Here is a 25,312-nt window from a genome sequence, read left to right on the forward strand (position 1 = left end):
CCACACACACACGGCGACAATCTTACGATTCTCGCTTGGTTTTCAAACATGTTCATAAGATAAAAGCCGTGCAACCTTACAGTAGCAGAGGTCGTACGCCTTCCACACACCTTGCGATAATCGTACGATCACGGGATTTCCCACGATTATCGTACGATTATCGCAAGGTGAGTGGGCACCTTCAGGATACACCCTGCAAAGTAAAAATGCTTCCGTTTGCAATAACAGGTGATTTCTGTATCCACTGTAGCACAAAGGTGGGACTAATTAATCACCACACCCCTGAGCTTGTGTGTTCCATACTGTGCTGAAATGTACTGCTACAGGTTTTCCCTGATTTATGGACTTTTTCTGGCTGTGGTTCTTACCCTGATGTTGCTTCTGTGCCTTTAAAAGCAAAATTTAAATGGACCAGTGTTTTTCCCATGTACACCAACACAGGCATTTTAAGATTTAAACACAACATTCAGTATCACAGTTAAAATATTTCTGCATGGAGTTTTTATAGATAAGAACAATGCAAATGTTACACTTATGAGATTGCTTACATTTCTATTTCTCTTAGAGATCTGCACTTTTGTTTAGTGTAAATGAGACCTTACACCCTCTTCCTGCCTTGTTGATAGCATTTTACCAGGCAGGAAGTGAACATAACTTTCCAACAGCAACACAGACGGAACTAAAAATTATTTTGTATAGCAGGGTAGGGAAAGGCTTTTTTTCTGTGTGTCCTTGTATATTTTCCCCACCGCCTGTCTGGTAAAATCATTGTGAGCAAGAGAGGAAGTGAGAGTAAATCCCTCTAAAGGAGCCCTGGATGGCAATACAAACCTAACAGGTATTTTAATTCTCCCCCCTATCAGAGCCTATACAAAATTATTTTGGCTTGACATACATTTAATTTTATTATGTAACAGTATATGACAATTATCATAAATGTTCATTATCCAGAATTTACATGTATTAAGTTATGTATGACCCAGTTGTAGTTGTCCTTCTCTGCACTCTCTCCAGTTACCCTATATCCTGGTGCCCAAAACTAAACCGTATATTCCAGATTTTTACTAATGATTTGTCGAAGGACAAGATAATCGGTTGATTTACTAAAGGTAAGTAGGCTGTTCACTTTGCAAGGAAAATTTCACTTTGCAGGAGAATTTTCTCTTAGCTTAGTGAATGAGCTGAAACTCTACTGACTTCCACCATCCAATCTCATGCTAACAAAAATACTGTTTTTTTTTCTTTTCCCTGCAGGTGATTGAGTATTCTTTGCATAGTATTTTTTTGCCAAATTCATTAAGTTAAGGGCTACAGCAATTGACAATAATTAGCATTTTAACTTTTTGCCTGTGTGCTTGAAAATGCACCAGAATAGTCCCCTTCATGTCCCAAAATAGTGTTAACATGATTTTCTTGGCATAGGGCTGACTTTTGTGCTGGAGAAGACAGATGTCCCCAGTCCATGCTTTGTCTTTCGCTCTCTGGGTCACAGTAGTGCACCCATGCCTTGTCGTCGATGACAATTCTCTCCAGAATACTCAGATCTTCTTCATACTGTCTCAAGAACCGGTCCACAACCTCCACCCACTATTGCTTGTGCAGTAAGCTGTTTGGGAACCCATCGTGCACATACTTTCTTGTATCCCAAGTCATCATGCACTATGGTAAATGTGTATCCATGGGATATCCAAATGTGCGCCAATTGAGACACTGTTATCTGTTGTTCTTCTCTAATGAAGGCATCCACTCTGTTGTTGTGGTCTTGTGTGCACAATGTTGATGGCGACCAGAATGTTCTTCCAGTTTTAAACCTTTCTACACACTCATAAACCTTTAATTGATTCAAGGTGCTATGACCATACTGAGCCAACATCCGATGGTGTATTGCCACCGGTTTTACTCCCTCTGCCCATGTTTCTGTCCACATGCCTACCACTTGATTAAGGTCCAAACAATGTAGTGTGCATGGTTGAACTATCCAACAGGCTATGTAAATTATGCTGCATTGTGCAAGCTTCTCTCTGTTCCAGTTACCGCATCATTTATAAATCACCTTTACTTTTTAATTCCTTCTTGTGTGTAATAAATAGAGGTTACACTGAATAGGTTAGATGAATTGATTACAAACATATTACCTTAGGGGTTACCGTCTTTTTTAAAGAAGAACTCCTGGCTTCCTGGAGTACTCTTTTATAGTCCCATGGTAGAACCTTCATTTCTGTTGGCCTACTGATGTGCTTTCTGGTCCAGTGAGCAAATCTCCTAGAGAAAATACCCCTTATATAAAATAGCCCTGTATTTACTACCTAAAATTGTGTACAAAATACAACTTATTCTCTTAGTTGTGAAAAAATGTTTTACAAAAAGATTCACATTTTATGCTTTTTTTCACCTCTTGACACATCAGCCAAGGATGTTTAAGATTACAGACAATGAATGCTCTGCTTTGAACACATTGGAAGCTATTTTATGGTGATCCACCTTCTCCCAATATAAGCTGAACATATTGACAAATGTAACTATAAAGCCTTGGTCACAGAAAGGTCCCTAATACATGGATCATAATTGTTGCACAAGGACACATCTACATGCTGTGACCATGCAGTGTCATAATACTTGTAGTATTATGTTCTGCATTATGTATAAAATAGAGTATTGTCAGTTATTATCATTGATAAAGACAGCATACAAATTTACAATGTTGGTGAGATCCTTATTTGTCTAAGTTGCTTGCTGAAATGATACATCATAGAATTAATGGAGATTTCTTATAACTTGGATAATTTATATTTTAATGGGCAGTTATTCAGTGCAATATAGGCACTAGCAATGTTGCTACTTTTATCATTTACTTTAATACCATAACAATAAAACTGATATATTTCTGATTGATGCAGCTGTTGACAAATACACCCCAATATATTTTTGTCATTTATCTATTCTGGAAACCACCTGAAACAATAGGGAAAACTAATGCATACATGCCAATAAAGCAGAGCCCCATCAAAATTTTTTTTTAGTTATGGACAAAGTGTGGAAAGTATTAAAATTGAAGTCCAGGATTAGCACATATTTTCTAAATACAACAGACATGTGTGTTTTTACTTGGTTATTGGTGCGCTTTGTGACTTTATTTTCAATTTGTATAGTAATCCAGTGTAAAACATTGTCTTTGTGCAGGAGCTGCCTATAATTAGGAGCAATTACTGCTATTTTCTCTACTTGAACAGGGTCACTGGTCTTGCATCCACCCCTTCTTATACTTTTCTGCAGGCATCCTGTAATAGCTAGACCTGCTGGGTCCCTCCTAAAACTCTGTTCTCTGCACAGGCTATGTGATGCACATTGATGATGTCTACACTATTTTATATATAGCTAGACCTGCTGGGTCCCTCCTAAAACTCTGTTCTCTGCACAGGCTATGTGATGCACATTGATGATGTCTACACTATTTTATATATGATAAAAGCTGGGTTTGAAAAGGCATTTGATGTGCATAAAGTGAATTTATATCCTTTCTGGCTATTAAGGAATATATTTTAAAAATTTTGTGCTTGGAGATCTGCTTTAAACTTGTCAGGTTTTTATTGCTCGCTATGTTCCAATTAGGGATATTTCCCTTCACGTTCAGTTTCAGAGACATGACAAATGAGTTGGAATCAGCCTAAAGTGAGAGGAAATCCCACCCTTTCAGAAAGAAAGCAATAGAAACTTGACAGTGGTTTAAAACATATCCAAACCTAACATCAAAAATGTAATATAGTGCAGCTTACCAGTTAAATGTGGTGGCTGCGTTAGTTTTTGTTTTGATCCAGCCAGTAACACACGTCTTAAGCTGGCCATACACTAGTAGATTTCTGAATGAAAGATCTTTCTTTAGAAATGAAAGATCTTTCTTTACCACCTAATAATTTTGTAATAACTATAAAAAGATCACCAAAGGCAAAGCATTGTGCACCAAACCACCACATTTTTATGTACCCTATTGCTAAAGTTGCCATTAAAAGTAGGCAAACCCCTTCATTAAAAAAATGTATTACAAACCTAAAGTGAGAGGCAGAAGTTCCACACACAAAATTAGTAAAGGAAGGGCAGATTTTTCAGGACAAAGAAGTGGTCAGGAATCACCATGCAGTGTCAGGGTACATTTGCCTTTTGCATCTCAGAGTTGCTGTGATCTACAGCCAGAACACGAGGAGGAGGTATTTGGGTGGCTGACAAAGCCTTCCTCTTCTTCTTTCTCTCAGAAGCAGAGCAACCAGCTGTCTGAAACTAATGTAGCAGTGAGGGAGGATATTGTGCAGGAGCAGTTTGCAGAGCACTGGAAGGAGTAGCCCTCCCATTCCATATGGGCTATGCCCATGGCCAGTTCACACAGCTCTTCAGTGTTGGCCTTTTTTAACATGGCTGCTGCCAACAACACCATTATGGCCTGCAGCCTCTGCCTGTAGTGTATCAGCTATGGAAAACGTAGCAGCCATTTGAGTACTATATGAACGAAGAGATGCATAACTCTTCACTACAAAGCTTGGTGGGGGCAGCACCTCAATGAAAGAAGTCAGTAACAAAAGACCTGCACTCCTCTTTTTTCCCTCTCCTTGCTTCACACATATCCTCCCCCTCCACAAGATTCCCCTGCTGCATCCACCACAATATTTGTGGCTTTTAGTGTCAATTAGGGAAGTCTCAAAAGGGGATGAATAGGGTCCAGTGACGGCTTGAACCTTGTCAATATTCTCCTACACCCCCCACCCTGTCTCCAGCAGTATCCTTCCAATAGCAGAAGAAAAAATTTTTCCCCAAATCACTCCAATGCCCAACTTGACAAAACTGCTGCACCGCTACATATCCAACATAGAACGCTGGGCAGATTTGCTGTTGGCTGGGAGGGATGCAAGATTGGGTGCACCACTGGAACTGTTGTTGCCATCCCATGTCTTGCATGTTAGTGACAGCACAGTCACCTAAATACTAGAAACACAAAGAGCACAGCTCACCCCTATCATGCATCCTTGTAATACACATTCCATGCACAGATGACCCTCTTCTGGAGTGATAGTCACAAAAACTGCAGAGCCAGCATATTATGCTCTTCCTGTGAAATCTAGGTTCACAAATAAACAAAAGATCCACGGGGCCTCACATTGCAACAGTTTTCTGAGCACATCTCCTACTTTAAGAATAGTAAGCATCCTCCACTCACAAAAAATGAATTTCCTCCATACACGTTTCCAAAATACACTGGAAACTTGGAAAAAAGGAAAAGGATACATGTTACCTCTGTGCATTCTTCCAAGAATTATGAGATGTCTCAATCTTGTGTAAAAAGCACTCCTAGCAAAGACACTAAATTCCTTAAGACTAAACATTGCTAGGAAAGGGGATCATTGCTGGATTAACAGTGGATTAACAGTGAATTTAGTGGCCTCCAGAGTGGCCCTAGAATATCACTGCATACCCTTATTTGGCAGTATTAACTTCATGCTGTGCTAGCCCAAATGGCTCTTTTGAGAGGGCATTTAGTAGGAAAGGGGATCATTGCTGGATTAACAGTGAATTTAGTGGCCCCAGAATGCTGGGTCTAGAATATCAGTGCATACCCTTATTTGGCAGTATTAACTTCATGCTGTGCTAGCCCAAATGGCTCTTTTGAGAGGGCATTTGGTTTGATAAGAAATGTTGCAGAAGTTAACATGGGCAGCGGCATTACATTTTCTTGTGTAGTATAAGCTTTGTTTTAATAGATACAATACTTGTTTATTCTCAGTCTGGGCAGCAGACAAGTAAGATAGATATAAAATATGCTTAGACAGCAGTTGTCGTTTGAGATGAGTTTTGCATCACTATTCACAGCTGTTTACATATCAAAGACATTTTATAAAACCTAAAATTTTCATACACATTTCTCAAATAGATAAGAACAATAAAACTGGCAGCTACTTCTATTCAGGAATGATGTACAATTGATGTGGCTCATAACGTCTAAGTACCAATTACTAGGAGAGGGAATTGAACCAACAATAACAAACATGCACAGGAAAAGGACTAGAATAGTTGCACCCAATTAGCTAATATTCAGGAAAGAACTAATGAGCAAGTAAACTTTTTACAAGAACTTCAACTTTTAGCTTAACATTGTTATATTTAATTACAACATTTTAAATATTATATAATAAATGGCATGCTGAATGATAATGATTAATATTCACAATTAATTTCTAAAAGTTGAGAAAAAATTTAAGTTATTGTGAAAAGCAACCACTTTCCAACTGCTATCTGAGTATCTACAATGGGCATCAACTTTTTTTTAAAAGGTGCTGTGTCTTTGGAAAAGCAGATAACATTTAAAAAGCATACAGTTTGTACAATAAAATGGGTATTATTTCATTCTGTCATTTTAATTGTTTTACAGTATATATACAAAGGTGGTCCGAGTTCCACTTTGTCCAAGCTCTGTGTGCTGCAGCCCCTCCCATTCGTTCTGTTGGAAAGTTCATGGCCTAGATGACCCAGGGTGGGAGATTTCCAGCATCTGTTTTTACTTATTTTCTAATGCTTTTTTTGTTTTCATATTATGTATATTTTTTATTTATTTAATTTTTCTTTGTTTATTTTTTGTCTCTGCTCTTCATGCTGCAACCACTTCCATATGATCCAGAAGACTTCCTCCTTGGGATGCCCCAGAGTGGGAGATTCCCTGAGGTAATTTTTGCTTGTTTTTCATTAGTTTTATGTAATTATTTTTATTTTTTTCTTTATTATTTGGTATTAATTCTGTGGCAGGCATGTCTGAAATTTTTCCACTTTGACATTGTCATCTTCTTCCTCCAAGGCACTTAGCAGCCATAATGCTTTTATGTTTTTTTTATTTTATTATAGTCATGGCGCTGAACTTGTCTGATGTGCTATTTTGGGATAGATGAAGATAATCCAGATAATGTTGCAATCTATTTTGACCCCCCTAAAAAGTTAAGACATGCTAAAAAAAAGCATGTGGACTTTTAATGGGACTACGTAGAAAAATATCAGTAGCAGGCAGTAATTTGGAAGCAGCTTGGTACCTCATTCCCTCACTATAAAAGGTTGGGCTCGGAGCAGCCATAGTGTCCCAATGTGTACGAGCTGCTGTAGGGAGAGCTGGCATATTGCTTAGGGAAAGATAAGGATCAGTTTGCAAGCTTTTTCTTGTGAATTGCAGTAGTGGAGTACATTGTCCTGGGTGGCCCATGGTCCATGTTCACAGATCTTCACCTTACCCAAAAATCCTTATTAAGATCACTATCTGTGTTAGCAACAAGTTTCTTTGTGTTCTCAGCATTGTGTTCAAAATATTGGGATATTTTTTTGTTTAAATATTAGTACGTGGTTGATTTGATGACAGAAGTCACTTTTTGCTTTTAACCCAACCATGAAAAGACTTATTTAAAAAACAAAACCAAAAGAAAATATATGCACTTTTATTTTAAGGGGAGGGGCCATATGTTTGTAGCATTACTGGCTTGGTGGTAGTTTTTGTTTTATTTAATGGTGACAGGGTATTTTGATTAAAGTTAAAGTGACTTAAGTGCAGCATTTACTTGTTAGTCTGCCTGTTCTGGGGGCTGCCTATTGTTCTAAACATCAGTTTGCAGAGACAGTTCTGCTGGACATAGAGGTAGTAAGGGGCAATTGGCTGCCACACTGTGCTGCTACTGGCCAATTTTTGTTCACCTTAACCTAAGGCTTGTAGGTCTAATTTCTATAGAAAAATAGCTACTTGTGCCTTTGGTCTCCACTCTTAGGCCTTTTTGCACTGCCATTATAATTTAATATCTCAGGCCATGTTTTATCCACTCAGACTTAAAAGTTTAAACTCTAACTTATTAGGGAGGAACCATTTTGTGGCCTCCCTCTCTGCATCTGGAGTACAATTTTTGGTATTGTGTGCCAGTAGATTAAATGTGAACTTGCTCTGTGTCTGGTTTTAATCATCTATATTGAACTTGTATATTATTTGCAGTATGCTGATTTAGTTAGAGGTAGTGCAGACTCTTAGTACTATTATATTCCATTTTACATTTAGGCCTATTAGGTCTACAACATCTGGCCTAGTACTGCTTGTTGAAAATTCACTTGTTGATGTTAAAACTACAGGAATAAAAATGTATTTCTTACATTTTCGAATAATAGTAGATTGTGGTGCTCCTGTTGTCTGTAAGCCAATTTACTTAAAAAATATCAACTCCACAGCCAAAGTATGCTGTCCTTCAAACACTCCCTGAAAATCGTACTGTTCCATAACACCACATACAGGTATAAGGTATCCCTCAAAACCTGTAATTTAACCACTTGAAGATTTTATGTTAGAGATATGACCAAAAAAAATTAAAATGTTTATCTCCTATGTTCAGTTCTTCTCCTTCTGTTATTGCTCCCCCATTGATATTACCAGCTATCAAAAGGATAGCCGGGAATTTATATGTATTACATAGCTGGTGTGACAGTCAAAATGCAGCAGCTCTTGTATAAAATTACACTGCAGATATGTGTGACCTTTGATCTGCATATCAGTTAAAGCGGAAGTAAAATGCTGTGTGAAGGGTGGGGTTGTGAAGGGCTGTGCTGTATGCATAGTATAGTCCCACATTAGGACACACTTAACTTACAAGTGTGTCCTTCTTAAGCACTGTCAGATTTATCTTCAGTTCCCCCACTTTGTCAGCCATTCCCTTCCTTGCCGCTGACACTTCCGGGTTCCCAGGCATCCTCTGTGACCATTGGGTGGCTACTGATGATGTAACTCCTGCGCATGGACACAGGAGTTACATCATCCTTGGCATCAGGCTCATTCATAGCATCTGAGAGATGCCATGAATGAGCGGAGTGTGTATACTGCACAGTGCATGTGCCATACAATGTACACAAAAAATCACTAGGGAGGAAGATTAATTTTATCAGAAGAGACTTTTCCACTTTAAAGAAAACTTACAATTAAAAAAATAAATGTGTTACTATCTAATCCCTTATTAACTTAATCAGTCTTAATTAACTCCTTCCAGTGAGTTTAGCATCTGTAGTAGCAACAAAATATAGAATATCTCCTAAAAAGTGGATCATTTAAAAACACACAACTTGCTGTACTCAAAGCAGCATAGTCTAACTGAGGGCAAATTTTGTCAGACTAATCTGATTTTTTTTTACATTTAACATGCTTTTGCACATTTGATATGATTCCACATAATTCTCATAAAAGGTTGTACAAGACTTAACCATTAGCCACCTGCATATCTACTGAACCACCTAAAGGATAGATATCAGAACATAGTTGTAAATGGGGTGTGATCGCAACAGAGATCAGTCACTAGTGGTATATCACAAGGCGCTGTACTAATCTAATCTGTTTGTGGTATAACTGAAGGTTTGGTGGGCAAGGCATGCCTTTTTGTTGACGACACGAACCTGTGCAGTAGGGTTTATATTCTTGGAGATGTTTCAACAAGGAACATGATTCAGCAGGGCTAGAAAATTGGTCAAAACAGTGAAAAAAATCAAAGTAATACACTTAGGGAAAAATAATCAGCTGATAAAGTACATTATTGGATTGTCACAATGTAAATAGGTATTCGGAGCATATTTTCACATATGCCAGAGGTGGGTCACGGTATACAGAGGTACTGGAGCAAGTCAGGAGGCTGGTGTGCAGATGTGTATTATTTTGTGGTATTTGAAGAGGAATGCTGAAAACCCCTGTGAGGGTAACCTATTTTTTAAACTGTGTTTCTGTAGGTGTGTTTGCAGGTGAGGAGAGAAAGACAACGCCCTTAAAGAGACAATACTGCTGGATAATTTTTTTGGGGAATTGTACAAAGTGTTCTGGACTGTGCAAATGGAGTGACTGCAAGTATGGAGCATTCGAGAAAGAAGGTTTACTTTGCAAAGATGGTTAAGATAGTTTTGTGACTGGACACTCCACAGGTTCCCAAACAAACTCTTCCAGTTTGGGAGTCTGCCTGGGACCAGTGAAAAGGTCTGTTGCCAGTGGTGACCCCAGCTACTGCAACTGTCAAACTCATATATAGTGCCATGAGAGAAAAAGAGGTTGACCAAAAGATGAGTACAGCGCTTGTACAAATGTAAGTGAAATCAATTCCAGCTGAAAAATGTTGCCTACAGATTATGTGAAAGACTTTTTGGCTGCCCTTGAGAACATTGCTGTGCAGTTGGCGTGGCCTAAAGACTGTTGGTCAGAGTTGCTTCAGCACCTCCTACTAGTTATGTTCCATGTACCTTACCATTGATAGGCGAAGCCTGTGAGGATATGGCAAATTTAAAGCTGGGATTCTTTGAGGAGAAAACATTAAGCATGATTGGGAGAGCAAACAAGCTTCAGCTAAGAAAGAGCCATCTCTTATAACAAAAGGTGGTTGTGCTTTGCCAGGAGACCAAAGCTTCAGTTCTGTCTGAGGGAAATTCCAGGATGGGAAGTGTAAGAAAAGTTGGCCAGTTCTTTGTTTAGCATGCGAACCAATGGGAGTATTGTGGTTGCATGCCCTGTTATGTGGAATACTGCTGAAGATAATGGTGGATGTGAAGATCCGCAAGCCCAATTTCATGTTTAAAATGTCTGTCAACCTTGGCAACAGTGAGCAAAATCCTGTTGGGCCTGCAGGGGGTGGTAAAGCATGTGTGGAACCCACTGCACTTTCACCCTGTTGCCACATATGTGAAATGGCAGGACAAAGTGAAGCTGAGGATTCAACAGAGCTGTCCAAAACCCATAACACTTAAATGAGGATGGTAACACTAACTAAGGTGGTGGGAAAGACTTACTGTAGGACTGGCTGTGAGAATAAATGTTGTGAAGTGGGAGAAAAGCCAGCTGGGAGATTATGTAGAGAGAGACTTGCATCTATGCTGGTTGCTGTATAGTGAGGAGTCCAGAGTTACCCGTGAGTTTACCAATGTGTTGATTATTAGTGATGAAAATGTCAGTGTGATGTATACTGCAGCTGGGAATGGACCTGTGTCTGTAGACAAAAGGCTGAATCAAATGTGATAGGGGTGATCATTGAGCAAAATATGTTATCTCTCCTAGCAATGGTTTCCAGTGTAGCAGAGGTATCAATGGAAACCTCCATGTGGCTCGGTGTTCCAGAGCAAGAGGTTACCAAGAACAACTATGGTGCCAACCTGGTTGGCAAAAGTGTCCCTGCAACTAGTACTAAGAATGTGTTAATGCAGGTGGACGTTGATGAAAATCTCCATGTGTTTAGTGGCATGTGACATTGCAGCCTGAAGAGTCAAAAGATGTGATGTACCAAACAGACATTGTGCCTAGTGATGTTGTGAAGGGGTTCAGGGCTGCCAACATTGAGAGGGTTAGACTGCATTCGGCACTTAGCAATGCTCTGTTATGATAAGCTAAGCTTCTTCATTACTGTATCTTTCTTATTAAAAGTCATTCAAATACACTTATTTCCTGGCTAGTTATCCATACTTATTAGTGTGAGACTAAGGGGTCTATTTATAAAAAATTAGCATAGCTTACTTGTCCAACAAAACTTTAGACAGATAGAAATAGACCCATAAGATCAACCATTTTGAGTCTCCCATGCATTTGTCAGTGCATAGATAGTCTAGGGACCAGCTAGCAAATGTGTTCACAATCCTTAAATGGAGTAGAATTCCAAAAGCTTAAAAAAAAAAATAAGGACAGTTGTATTAAGATTAACTGCATGGTGTATTATATGTACAGAACAGTGGACATACTGCCTTTAGGCGATCCCTTAAGACTCATCTCTTCCGGGAAGCCTATCCCACCACAACCTAACTGCTCAACCATCACATTCTCAGACAATTCATCCCCGCACAGCTCCCTCCTCATGTATAACATCCCCCTCCCTTTTAGATTGTAAGCCCTTAGGGGCAGGGCCCTCCTTACCATCTTGTCTTAAATTGTATTGTGATTGTAATGTCTTCCTTATATTGTAAATCGCTGTGCAAACTGTTGGAGCTATATAAATTCTGTATAATAATAATAATAACAATAATAATAATAATAGTGGATTGCTTTTGATTGGAATATACAAGGTGGACCAGTGTATAGTATACAGTGTACATTATAGCATACAGAGTCTGGCATTTTAACTGTCCCCAACTGCCTACCTACAAATTAACATGGTGTCCACTCAGGTCCGTATACATTGCCACAGCCACAATGCTCCACTTTGCAGTGCAGTAAATTTAGCTTGGCATGTCCCATTTGGCAGACTGTGCCACTTATCAAATATAAATGCCCCTTCCACGTAAAACTCTTATAAGGCTAACAAACAACTAACTGCATATATATAAAAAAGTGAACATACATGTGTGACCTACAAACCATGAATAAACATACAATAATCAAAGATAGATGCCGCACTGAACTCTTATAAAGCTAGATGAACTATATCAATGTACAAATCAACTACCCACATACATCCATGTGTAATCCAAAATTTGAACAAATGGTACAATGATGATAATAAGACACACACCAGGATAAGCCCAATCTTGCCTGTACTGAATAAAGTTCATATAAATGTTGTCCACCAATTTCTCCTAAAATCTGTGCTAGTGATTGTGAAAATGTTCAAAAAATCGAAAAAAGAAAAGAAAAAAAAAGAAAAAGCTCTCCAGGTGGCTGCTCATCTTACTCTCATACCTTATTGAAAGAAGGTCTTAAGATCATGGATCCCTTTTGCCTTCCAGCTGGTAGGGATTGCACCCTTCGCTCACAGACATTAAACTTCATACATTTCAATAAACATGGGTGAGAAATAGCAGCGTTCTAAAAAATTTATACAAGCAGTGTATACAGTATATCAGCACAGCCTAAAGGTGGGTAGCCTTCATGTACAGACACACAGACACTAATATGATGGAAATTCACCTATTGCACATGTATGTGTTTTGTTGCCCTGATACTAATAATTATTGAAATACATAAACCAAACTTGATTAAAATAATGCACAGTAAAAGAGGTATTGAATGCACTACTCACCACTATCACTTATTACTGAGAACTAAGATAATTCTGTTCATTTTAAACAAATGACCTTTTCACACTAAAACTGAAATGCAACTTGAAATTGTCTATAGAGCACAAATCTAACAGGCCCCATTAGCCTCATTTATGTTACATTAACCTGCATTCACACCCATTAATCATAATATTGTATTCACCAAAGACAAAGAACATAATATTGACTTTCATTTATTCTTATTACACCATGAATTGTAGATTTAAATTTGACATACATTTGTACCCAATATTAGTTTTATAAGCTGTAAAACAGTACATGTGTGTTTTTCTCTAATCATATTACTACTGTTTCAACTAGCAAAAGCAATAATCTGAGATGCTGTACTGAGTCCCAGAACACCTTATTCTTCCCTGCACTTATCATAGCTGTCTCAAACTCAATTTACAAAGGTGAATGATAAATAAATAAACATTTCATGCTGTTTTTTTACACACAAATCTGAACCAGCAGACCAGTCAATCATTATGAAATTTTTTTGTCTTGGGGAACTACTTAGAAAGTTATTCACTAATGAGCTGAAGGATCCAGCTGTAGCTTCGACTGATCCTTCGGCTCGCTTTGGCAGTCTCTGCCCATTGGTTTAGTCGAACCGAAGGGCTGCTGTACGGGCTAATCTCAATAGCCCATACAACAGCCGAGCCAAACGCATATACTTTGGCTCAGCTGCGCCGTAGTGACAGCCGAAGCATCGAGAAAGGTCAGCTAAGGGCAGGCCAATCTCCATGCAAATGACAGCTGGGCAGAGCCAGCCGTGATCTCATGGCTGGCTCCGCCCAGTTGTAATGACAGGTCAGCGTCCCCAAATGACCTGGGGATGCTGACCTGTCATTAAACAACAACAACTGGTCGGGGCCTGCCAGCTCCGTCCAGGTTTTTTTGCCCGGGACCTGCTAGAAGACTCAGCAGGTCCCGGCCAATAATAAACAGTTGGACAGAACCAGCAGTAATGCCACTGGTACCTCCGCCTAATTGTTTTTATTTTGCCGGCATCTGTCAGATGCTTCATTATGCAGTGGGAGTGTGTCATGTGCAGCCAGGTAGGAGTGCGTCTTTTTTGTTATTAGTTTTTATTTATTTTTTTATTTTCTTTAAAATATTTGTATTTATCTATTTTGGATTCAACGAGCCTCGAAATCCGAAACCGCACACTGAAACCGGAGAACGAGCGACGGCCATATTGGCTGCCAATGCATTGTGCGCATGCACGGCGCCATTCTGGAGTAGATCTTGGTATACCCCAAGATGAGGGCGCCCACATGTTCGAGCGCCGCCATGTTGGTGTATACCTAGATCTACTCCAAAATGGCGGCCGTGATGTCATACGCAGATAGCGACGGGCATGGGCAGAACACGCTGGCGGCCAATATAGCTAGCGTTGTGTTATGAAAACAAATTAATGTATGCCCAAATATTGTTTTAGTATATTCGGGCATATATTAATTTTGTTATTTCGGATTCGGACGAACTGCCGAATCAACTGATTTTTGTTGATTTGCAGGTTCATCCGAATGCACGTCTATTATGTTATTAAACATTTATTATTACCCAATTTGTGGGTAAAATATAAAATATGGGGTCATGTTAGGTAAATAAACATCAAACATATCAAGCCTCAAAATTGCGTGTGCCTGAAGAATCATAAAAAATGACCATACCCAAAATTGGCCATACAGTAGATTACATTTTAAAAGCTTGTACCACTCATCAATTTAGTGTTATCAGTGATTGAGCTCCTTACAATTATTGCTCATGCTTCAACGTTCACGGTGATATGTAACATGTGCTGTGTAATGGGCGCAATCTTCGTTTTCGCACGTAGGCACACCTGACGCAAGTTTGTGTTTGCATGTGTGTGTATGTGGGGGTGGAAGACTTTAACTGCTTGAAGACCAGGTGTTTAGATCCCCTACCTGGCCAGGCCATTTTTCAGTGTTCAGCGCTGCGGTACTTTGACTGACGTTTATTCCGTCACGCAATTTTTTGTGTTTTTTTAAATTTTTTATAAGTGTCTCTTTTTAAAAAAACATTTTTTACTTTAGACTTAGCTTTATTGGCATCACATAGGGGGCTAAGAAGCCCCCTATGTAAAAGCAAATTTACAGTGACAGGTCCTCTTTGAAGAGACATCAGGTGTCCCTAATGTCACCTAGGGATGCCCAAAGAAGCTGATGAAGCAGAGATCTGCTTCACCAGCTTGTCTCTGACTATAGAAGCCATAGAAATGACAGCTAAAGGTGAAAGGGATGTAATACACATCACTTCTGCATTCAGAAATCAGAGGGGAGATCAGTGAGATCTCTATTCACAGAGCTGCCACACCGGTCCTAGGCCGACCCAGGGCACAGCGGGGCCTGGGATAGGCGGCGGAGGAGGGGGGAACACACATGGAGACAACATACATACAATAGGGTGGCTCTATAGCCACCCAAATGCATGTATAAAAACAGCCAATGCTGGCTGTTTAAATTACAGTCAGTCTCCTGCTTGTGATCTCAAAGAGCGGCACCCACAAGCGGAAGCAAAGAAAGAATGTTTTAAAATGCCCATCCACATTCAAGAAGCCACCATCTGGCCATTACAATATAAGTGGTTACTCACTTTGCTTCTGGAGCAATTTTTATATTTTTCATACACGTTAATATCTTTATATTGTGTTACAAAATTATTTAACCCCCCCCCCCAAACAATTACACATTTTCTGAAAGCAGTGGTCCTGTGGAATAAATGGGTGGCAGTTTTAATTTTGTATGTTGCACAAGATTTGCACAACATTTTATCAAATCTTTATTTCCAGGAAAAAAATGAATTTTAGTGCACACGAGCACAATATAATTTTTTGGTAAAATATAAAAGATGGGGTTGCATTCAATAAATAAAACATGTTAAGCCTTAAAATATTGTGTGCCAGTGTAATGGCAGAAAACTATGATGCCCAGAATTGGGCAACTCTTTAAAATTGATGCTAATCCTGGCTTTTAGAGTTTACAGTGAATGATGGCCCTAGAATGATTATTTTACTCCAACATTCACAACAATACTCAACATATGTGATGCAATCACTGCAAGATACTATCTTGTATCCAGCTTTCTGGATACTCCTATCTGGGTTCCAACTTCACTCCTTCCGGTTAAATCCTCTGCCTAGGCAGTGAAAGCTTTCAGGCATTAAGCTTAAGTCTTTCTTCTTCAAGCACATGTCTCACACGCCCCCTATGTGATAGCATGTTACAGGTCCTCTTTAAGGAGTAATTTTGGGGTTTATTAGACCCCTAACATCACTTTTGCAGCTTACTGAAGCTAATCAAACACAAAATGACAGCACAGAAACTGGAAGTGACAAAATCGTTGCTTTCAGGAAGAGGCAGTGGGGAGGAGATCAGCAAGTTAGTGTTTTCTGGTCTCTCTCCCCTCTCTAACCCAACACATGTGATGCTGCTCCTGGGCCTGCAGGAGGGGCAGGGTGGGACACACATTTTAGAGCCCCTAGAAGTGATTGGGCTGCATTACAACCACCTGAATCACTTCCAGTGCAAAGCCAACAGTCAGATTTACACAGGTAAACAGACTTCACAGTGCTATAGCAGCCAGGAGTCTGCTTACAGGGCTGATATAAAGGCACACATTGGCAATTAGAGGGTAAATGTAAAAATAAAAAGCTGAACCCCAGGGGGGCAGCTAAATACACAGATAAAACCCATATGGGGAATTTATCAAAAGTGGAGCAGACAAAATCTGGAGCAGTTGCCCATGGCAACCAATCACCTTCTCTCTTCAGTGTGTTCAGTTAAGATTTGAAAATGAAAGGGAGAAGCTGATCGCTTGCCATGCACAGCTGCTCCAGATTTGTCTGCTCCACTTTTGATAAATTCCCTCATAATGTGCAATGGAGCTGTTTTACCTGAACTTGTGTCTGTCCTTTCCTGATGTTTGCACAGCTCCCTCACACAGTGCATACAGGTGAATGACACCACATATGGTCCAGGAATACACAGAGGTGTCCTCTTTCCAACCCCGGCTTTTGACTGGACAGTAAAAGTGCAGCATAAGAATATGAATATATTTGGAGGATTTTTGAAAACTTAAATTTATTTTCAGCAATACCTTTTATATATTGTTTGCTTCCTGGCATAATTAAAATGATTCCACTTTTAATTAGACATGTTCTTCCTGCCTGACATAGGTAGATATTGTGAAGTGTCAATGTAGCAAGAACACTAACAAAAACTGTATTAATTTTGGTGCCATCTGCCACTACTAGTTTCTATACAAAATCCATTACTACAAGATAAAAATTCTACTATATATTTATGCAACGCAAAACACATAAATTATACAAACACAGACTCAAAACCTTAGCAGGATACTAGAACAAAGCATCAATGCCATTTGTTTGTCTTTTATAGTTTCAGCTTTCAATGTTTTGATAACTAGAACTTACAAAGTTAAATAGTGATATAACAACACAGTAATGTTGCTTACATGGCAACAATGTGAGGTTTGTTAAGACTATCTTATTGTCCAGTAAGATACAGTAGGCTTTATGAAAATGGTTCAATGTTGGGGCTAGAGCACATTTTTTTGGCCTGTTTGGGCATTGCTTTTAAAATTAGTAGTAGGGTCTATATCGTAGAATTTGGTCTGGCAGAATTTCCAAGCATGCATTTACTTGGTACCATATTGAATGGTGTTTATAAATAATATGCATACAATTATACAAGGCTTAATTGCAAAAGTTATTGTTACTCTACATAGTTACATAGTTAGTCAGGTCGAAAAAAGACACAAGTCCATCGAGTTCAACCTATAGAGAAAAAAAAAGAAGAAAAGCCTAAACAGAACACTATGCCCACAATTGGAAGGCAAAAAAAACCCTACAAAGCATGGTTCAATGTGCTCCAACTGGGGGGAAAAATTAATTCCTTCCTGATCCCATGAGGCAATCAGATATTCCCTGGATCAACAATCTCTGATGCCTAATATACCTATAATAACTCAATATCCAGTAATATTATGCAGCATTATAGCAGCAATATAGCATTTAGGAATACATCCAGATATTTTTAAAAACAATTTACCGAGCTAGCTAGAACTAGCTCCTGGGGGAGGCTATTCCACATTTTCACAGCTCTAACTGTGAAGAATCCTTTTCGTATGCAAAGGTTAAACCTCTTTTCCTCCAGACGCAAAGAGTGCCCCCTTGTCCTTTGAAATGACCTTAACGTGAATAATTTGGCACCAAGCTCTTTATATTGACCATTTATGTATTTATACATGGTGATCATGTCCCCCCTTAGTCGCCTCTTCTCCAGAGAGAACAAATTCAGGTCAGCTAATCTTTCCTCATTGTTGAGCTCCTCCATGCCTCTTATGAGTTTAGTCGCCCTTCGCTGCACTTTCTCCAGTTCCACAATATCCTTTTTGTAAACTGGTGCCCAAAACTGAACTGCATATTCCAGATGAGGTCTTACTAATGCTTTGTACAGGGGCAGGATTATGTCTCTATCTCTGGAGTCTATACCTCTTTTAATACCAGAGAGTATTTTGCTTGCTTTAGAAACTGCAGCTTGACATTGCATGCTATTATTGAGTCTATGATCTACCAGAACACCCAGATCTTTCTCCATCATTGACTCCCCCAAACATACTCCCCCCAGAGTGTATGACTCATGCAGGTTTTTAGTCCCCAAGTGCAGAACTTTACATTTATCAACATTAAACCTCATTTGCCAAATAGTTGCCCAAATTCATTAGAGAGTCTCTAAAAATTAAATACAATGGCTTTGAAATTACACAGCTCAATTCTTTGAGGACACGTGGGTGTAAACCATCTGGACCAGGTGGTTTGTTCACCTTCATTTTGTCTAACTGTTTCTGGACCATATCAATAGTCAACTATTGTGGTTCAGTACAGGCTATGGCACTACTATCCCCATTATGGACTTGAGTTACATCCTGTTCCTTGGTGTGTACAGAGCTAAAGAAAGTATTTAATAGATTGGCCTTCTCTTTGTCCCCAGTTACCAACTCTGTGTTATCTTTTAAGGGGCCAACATGCTCCGACCTGATTTTTTTACTATTAATATATTTAAAGAATTTTTGGGGGTTGGTCTTGCAATCTTTTGCAACCTGTTGTTCGTTTTGATTCTTTGCAAGCTTTATTTCCTTTTTACGTATTTTATTATATTCTTTGTAGCTTACAAATGACGACAGTGTTCCTTCATTTTTATATTGTTTAAACACCCTTTTCTTATTGTTTATGGATTTTTTTAACATTGGATGTCAGCCACATGGGTTTTACTTTTAGTCTTTTAAACGTATTGCTTACTGGAATATATTTTGCTGTATGGTTGCGAACAATTGTTTTGAAACATTCCCATTTTTGTTCAGTGTTTTTTGATGAAAATATTCCCTCCCAGTTTAAGTCTTCAAGAGCAGCCCTCAGCAATGGAAAATTTGCTCTCCTGAAGTTAAGTGTTTTTATTTTTCCAGTATGTGAATGTTGTTTACAACTTAAGTTAAATGAAATCATATTATGGTCACTGCTACCCAGATGTTCTTTTATATGAATATTTGTAATAAGCTCTGCATTGTTTGAGATTACCAGATCCAGCAGAGCATATTTTCTAGTTGGGGCTTCTACAAACTGTACCATAAAATGATCATGTACAAAGTTTATAAATGTCCGCCCTTTTACTGTTCCTGCAGTGCCATTATGCCATTCCAATGTCAGGATAATTAAAATCTCCCATTAATACTACTGTCCCCACCCTTGCAGCCCTTTCTATTTGTTTAAGGAGGGATACAAGATAATACAATAAAATATTTTGTATTGTATAGAAATTGGATTTGTTGTACATAGGTTAGTGTACCGGCTTGACAAATAGTCATATTTTTACATGTTGGAAACAGTAAACTGATTAGTATGATTTATTTTTTGTTTTTTTCTAATTATTTTTAAAAATATATTTTTTCACTGTTAATATTATAAGCACATGATGCTTTTGTAGCAGGTACACATTTGGATTTCTCAATCTCATAATCCAAGTCTACAAGGTATGGATGAACAGTGGTTCTGGTGAGGTGGCCAAAGAGCCTTTGTAATGCATGGTGAACCACAGTCACTGCCCTTACCTGCCAAACTCTGTTTACTTAATGTACAGGGTATGGATGAGCAGAGGCTACAGTGGTTCTGATGAGATGGCCAAAGAGCCTGTGCAATGCATAGAGCAGAAGCCATCCTCTGTTACAGACACAGTCATTGCACTTACATTCATCTGCTTTGTTTTCCTTGTCTATGCTTTTTTTTACTTTCACTCTTTTGTGCTCCAGGGTTGCTATTCAGCTTTTGGGGAAGTTTTTTTTGTTATGCCTATATGTATTGCTTGATAAGTTATAGACCAAAGCAACACAGGTATGAAGGAGGGATACTTTGTAAGACATAATATTACTATGTTTTACAGAGGACAGAGGCTGTAAATAGCCTCTCTCCAACCTTTGTCCTCTGTCACATGCTAACATTACCTCACCCAGAGTTAGTACTTCTGTCCACCTGTGCCCCATCTTATTACATTGTGTATCTCCTACCCTTACCTTTTATATTGTTTTGTTATGTGATTTGGTTTTATTTTCGCATCTCACAAACTTTGTGTATATTACTTTTGTGGTTCATACCAGTAAACATTCTTCTTCTCTGGTGTGAGTACTATTTATGCAATTGTGATAACTCTATTTTGTTTAAGGACAGTTCCTGCTATACATAGATTTGAGTTATTGTTTTAAGTGGTTTAGGTGGTAGGGTTGTTAATAAAGGATTTTCTAAATGCAATTTTATACTTTCCATTTTTGTAGCGTGGCATGTTCTATATAGTTTTTATTTTAAACATGTGCTAATTTGTCTGTATTTTTTATTGCTGCCAGCACACTTCCGCAATGCAGTTCATTTTTTTATTAGTAAAAGACCAGTGTCTGAATTTGTCAAAGGGGATTTAGTTTTTTTTTTTAAACCTGTTTGGGTGGCTGTAAATATACCTGTAATGTGACAGGGGGGGGTTGTATAATTTTTTTTTTCAATTGAATAGGTTTATAAATATTAACAAGAAGGTGGTATGATAACGATTTTACACTTATATCTTCTGTAATGTCTGTAATCATGCGGTTTGGATTTTTTGTGCACATTAATAAAATTTTATGTGGTTGATACATTTACATGGTTAGCATATTTCTCTGTGGGACATTTGTTATTGCTACAATCCCATGATAATGGGGCCTCTCAGCTGTTTTACTTTTCTGCCTTGAGTATCAATCAAATAATAATAATAAGAATACATTGTTACATACCATTCAATGTCCTTTATCAAGTTTTATATGCAATTATAGTATTAAACACCATTATATTCTTACGTCAGGCATAGGACTGAGACACAAGGAGGGAGGTGGATAATGATGTAATTGCACACTTTGTAAGCCAAATACAGTGGCTAATGTGGTATGCAAAAGGGTGTATTTAGGAACAAACCTTGATATGACACCATTACTCTGAGCATCATAGTTAAACTATTTTGCTTTCCATGCAATCCATGCCCCTCCACAAAATATAAGACCCAATTGGATGGACAAGGCCACAGTTCTATTAACAGGTTTCCACATCTTTAATAAGCAACTCTTTACTAATTGTCAGTTTTAGATTTGCATATAATAACCATATTATAAGATATTACGACATCCTCAGGCAAAGTACCACTCAGGACTCTTCTGCTCATTGATGCTAAGAGGGTTATTCACTAAGGAGCCAAAGGATACAGCCGTAGCTTTGGCTTATCCTTCAGCTCACTTCAGCTGCCGGAGCCCTGAGAAGATTTATCCTACTTATAACCGTATACAACACAATTTTTATGTACATTAGGCAACACATTTTTTTTTCAAGATGATTTACATATTTTTTCAACAAGATATTGCCTCATTATCAAATGAACATATTAGTGACATATTTTACTATTAAAGATAGTATTAGCAAAATATCATACCTTTTCAGGGTTTACACTGGATATCACCCAAACACAATGGGCATTGTCTTCATACTGAACTGGATAGTTAGGTGAGGTTATAATGCCAGATGGTCCTTGCAGATTTGATCCACATGTTCGTGCTATAAAAACAATATTATATTTTTGTATTTACAATTGCTATGCGTGTCTCTGTGTTTTAATGCAAGGATAGATTACACACAAATTATTATAACATCCACTGTTTTGTGACATAGCTTTGTATAAGTAACTGCTTTCCTTCCTAATAAAACTGATTTAAAGAAAAACAATATTTTTAATACTATTCAAAAACTTCAGACGTTCGAAAAAATCCTTTAATTCTTAAATAAAGCCTTTTATTTAAAAAAACAAAAACAAAAATGGATTCACCGACTTAATCCCAAGGTCAATGATGCCGTCCAGCGTTGTACCTAAAGTCCTTAAAAGACAACTGGGCAGAGCCAGCTGTGACATTATGGCTGGCTCCGCCCAGCTGTGATATTACGGCTGGCTCCACCCAGCTGTGACATTACAGCTGGTTCAGCCCAGCTTTTTTCATGTAATGACAGCCCAGCATCCTCCAGGATGCTGGGTTGTCATTTGAGGACAGCAACTGGGTGGAGTCGGCCATGACATTACGGTTGGCTCCACCCAGATGTTGTCTTTCGGTGGGAGATCGGTCGGCCTTGGACGACCTTTCTCCCCACTTCGGGTGTCACTACGAGCCGAAGCATACGTGTATGGCTCAGCTGCCTTCGGCTGCACTACAGGCTATTGTGAATAGCCCATACAGCAGCCCTTTGGTCCAACTGAACCAAAGGGCTCAGGCGACCGAAGTGAGCTGAAGGATCAGCCGAAGCTACAGTTAACCCCTTTGTCTTTTACCTTGTTGTAAGTGAGTTATTTACTTATCTCTCAGGGGCAGGTGAGCACACATCTGCTCCTATGGAAAAGCCTGCTACACCCCTGAGATGTGTTGCCAGATTTAACGTGCTTATCATGCTTATCATAGTGATCTTTTTTTGACATGCAGCAGACAAATTACTTTTGTAGCATAGCCATTTTTACAGATAAAGTAATACTTATCTGTCAACTGTTTTTGAAAAGAATGGAGTGTAACATATCACTGATCATTTAAAATATTAGTTACAAAAAGGAAAAAAAAACATGTGAACTCAGCAGAGCAAGTAAATTAACATTTTTTCTTACACATTTTCATACAAGAATAATATGTTTATGTAATGCATCAAGTTTCAACCTAGGGGAAAACAGCAGCATCACACCTTGAACCAGGGCTATTAAAACATATTTTTAAGATGGTGGTGATTTCCTAACCATTAAATAGGAAATAAATGTGTGAAAAGCACAATTCTAGCCATTTCTATATTTTGTCGTGCAAGCAAATTTCTAAGCAATTTATGTGTTTCTGTGGTTTCAATGCCATATGTTTTTCTAGCAAACACAGAATGTATTCTTAAGACAAACTGGATAGCTATATTCAAGTCATAAAGGACATAGCCGGGGTAGCATGAATTTTAGATATATTTTTTAAAAGAAATGGGCATTCTATAATTTTATAGTATTTAAATTGAAACCTGCTTTTCCACTCGCTTACCTCGACAGATTGGTCTATGATCACTCCAAGCAGAAAGTGTGTCAGTCACTCTCTGACAAGTTATACTCTTCGAACCTTGTAGCACATAATTATCATCACAAGAAAATTGGACATTGGCACCCACTCTACAAATAGCCAGAAAGAAAACAAATATATTGTAAGAAAAGTAAATGATGGGCATTTTTGCAAAGTATAGCAAAGGGAAAACTGACATTGCAACATACAAATTACATTCAATGTGTTAGAATCCCTTGCTTTTTTCTTGTAGGACGTGAATAGTAATAAATTTTTTTCATATATAAATCTACATATAGATGAAACCACTTTTTCAGACAGTCAGTGACAAGCTTTGTGATTAACAGAGGGAAAGACTATTATACTGCTACAAGCTGCTCTAAACTAAGACATAGTGGCATGGACAATTAGGATACTTACAATGTCTGGTGCAGGTCAAATGTCTGAAACTACTATTGGTTTAGCTGTAAGATGAGTGAACTGGGCCAAATTTGGTTCACAAGAGGCTCGGCGAATTCAGCAAAAAACATACATCAAAACCCCATTAAAGTCTTTGGAAGCAGAATCTTGTAATTTTCTTTTAGCCTTTGCAAGCTTTTGTTAAAAAATGGCATTGGAAACCTGCACAATGTCATGGGGGACATGTGCTAATGCAACCCCCCCCCCCCCAAAAAAAAAAAACAAACCAGAAGGCACGGTCATTTAGATGTGCTAGCACTAACACTTCTTGTTTGTAGATAAATGGGCCAGGGATCCTGGGCTTTGTCTTTGACCAAATATGGTCATGACCATATCCAATCAACTACATCACTGAGATCCCCATTGCTGTGTTTATATTGCAGCAGTGCCAGGGATCTGACATATACAATGGGGGGAGTGGTGAGCCAAGTTTTTTTGCATGCTGGCTTGTGAATGTGCTGGGAAAACTTTTTGTTGTTTCTACGGTATTAGGCCCTTCCATGTACACCTTGCTGTAAAGCTGGTAACAAATTGATGAGTGCATTTTCCATTTGTTTTGCTTGGCTGAATTGGTGAAGTGATGCATGGGGGGTCTCAGCTGCCTTGTGATGTGTGGGATCTCTTGTGCGTCCCTGTGCCTTTAAGGGAGGTTGGGCTTCCTCCTGACAAACCTGCACCCAATTTGATATTTTGCCATATGTGCTCCAAGATGGAGACTCTCATAGTTTAGAGTTAGGACCGCACTATTTAGAGGTGCCTTCACGCGGCTGTGCGGCTTTCACATTTTCTGCAGAAGACGTGTATCTAAACCTCTGTTTTTAACCTTAGCAGTGAGACAAGTTTTTTTTGCATGCTGGCTTGTGAGTGTGTTGGGAAAACTTGTTGCTGTTAGCCTGACATTGTGACATCTTGTACCTGGGTTTCAGCTGGCCTGACATTTGAACACATCACATACAGGACTGTCCAGGTGAATCCCAGACAGGTGGCAACCCTAGGGGGAAAACCCTGGGCCCCCTTCTGGCTACGGGCCCTCAGGCCTGAACAGTCAGCCCGCCCCTTGTTTTGTATATAAAAGGGTTGTTGCCTTTGCATGCACACTCAATAGTGCTGATCCAGGTGCAGTTGGCATGTTTTG

General features: G+C 38.8%; 1 protein-coding gene across 1 annotated transcript in view; it reads right to left on the reverse strand.

The window, feature by feature from the left end:
* The window catches only part of CSMD1 (CUB and Sushi multiple domains 1), an 880,549-nt gene that overhangs the window by 374,114 nt on the left and 481,123 nt on the right, over window positions 1–25,312 (reverse strand). Inside the window, exons 8-9 of the mRNA XM_018562582.1 lie at window positions 23,704–23,828; window positions 22,089–22,210 (exon numbers count right to left, since the gene is read on the reverse strand). Of these exons, the coding sequence (XP_018418084.1) occupies window positions 22,089–22,210; window positions 23,704–23,828 (247 nt within the window). The remainder of the gene's footprint in view (window positions 1–22,088; window positions 22,211–23,703; window positions 23,829–25,312) is intronic.

The sequence above is a fragment of the Nanorana parkeri genome, unplaced genomic scaffold (assembly GCF_000935625.1).
Source record: "Nanorana parkeri isolate BGI_ZX_2015 unplaced genomic scaffold, ASM93562v1 scaffold586, whole genome shotgun sequence".
Classification (NCBI taxonomy): Eukaryota; Metazoa; Chordata; class Amphibia; order Anura; family Dicroglossidae; genus Nanorana; species Nanorana parkeri.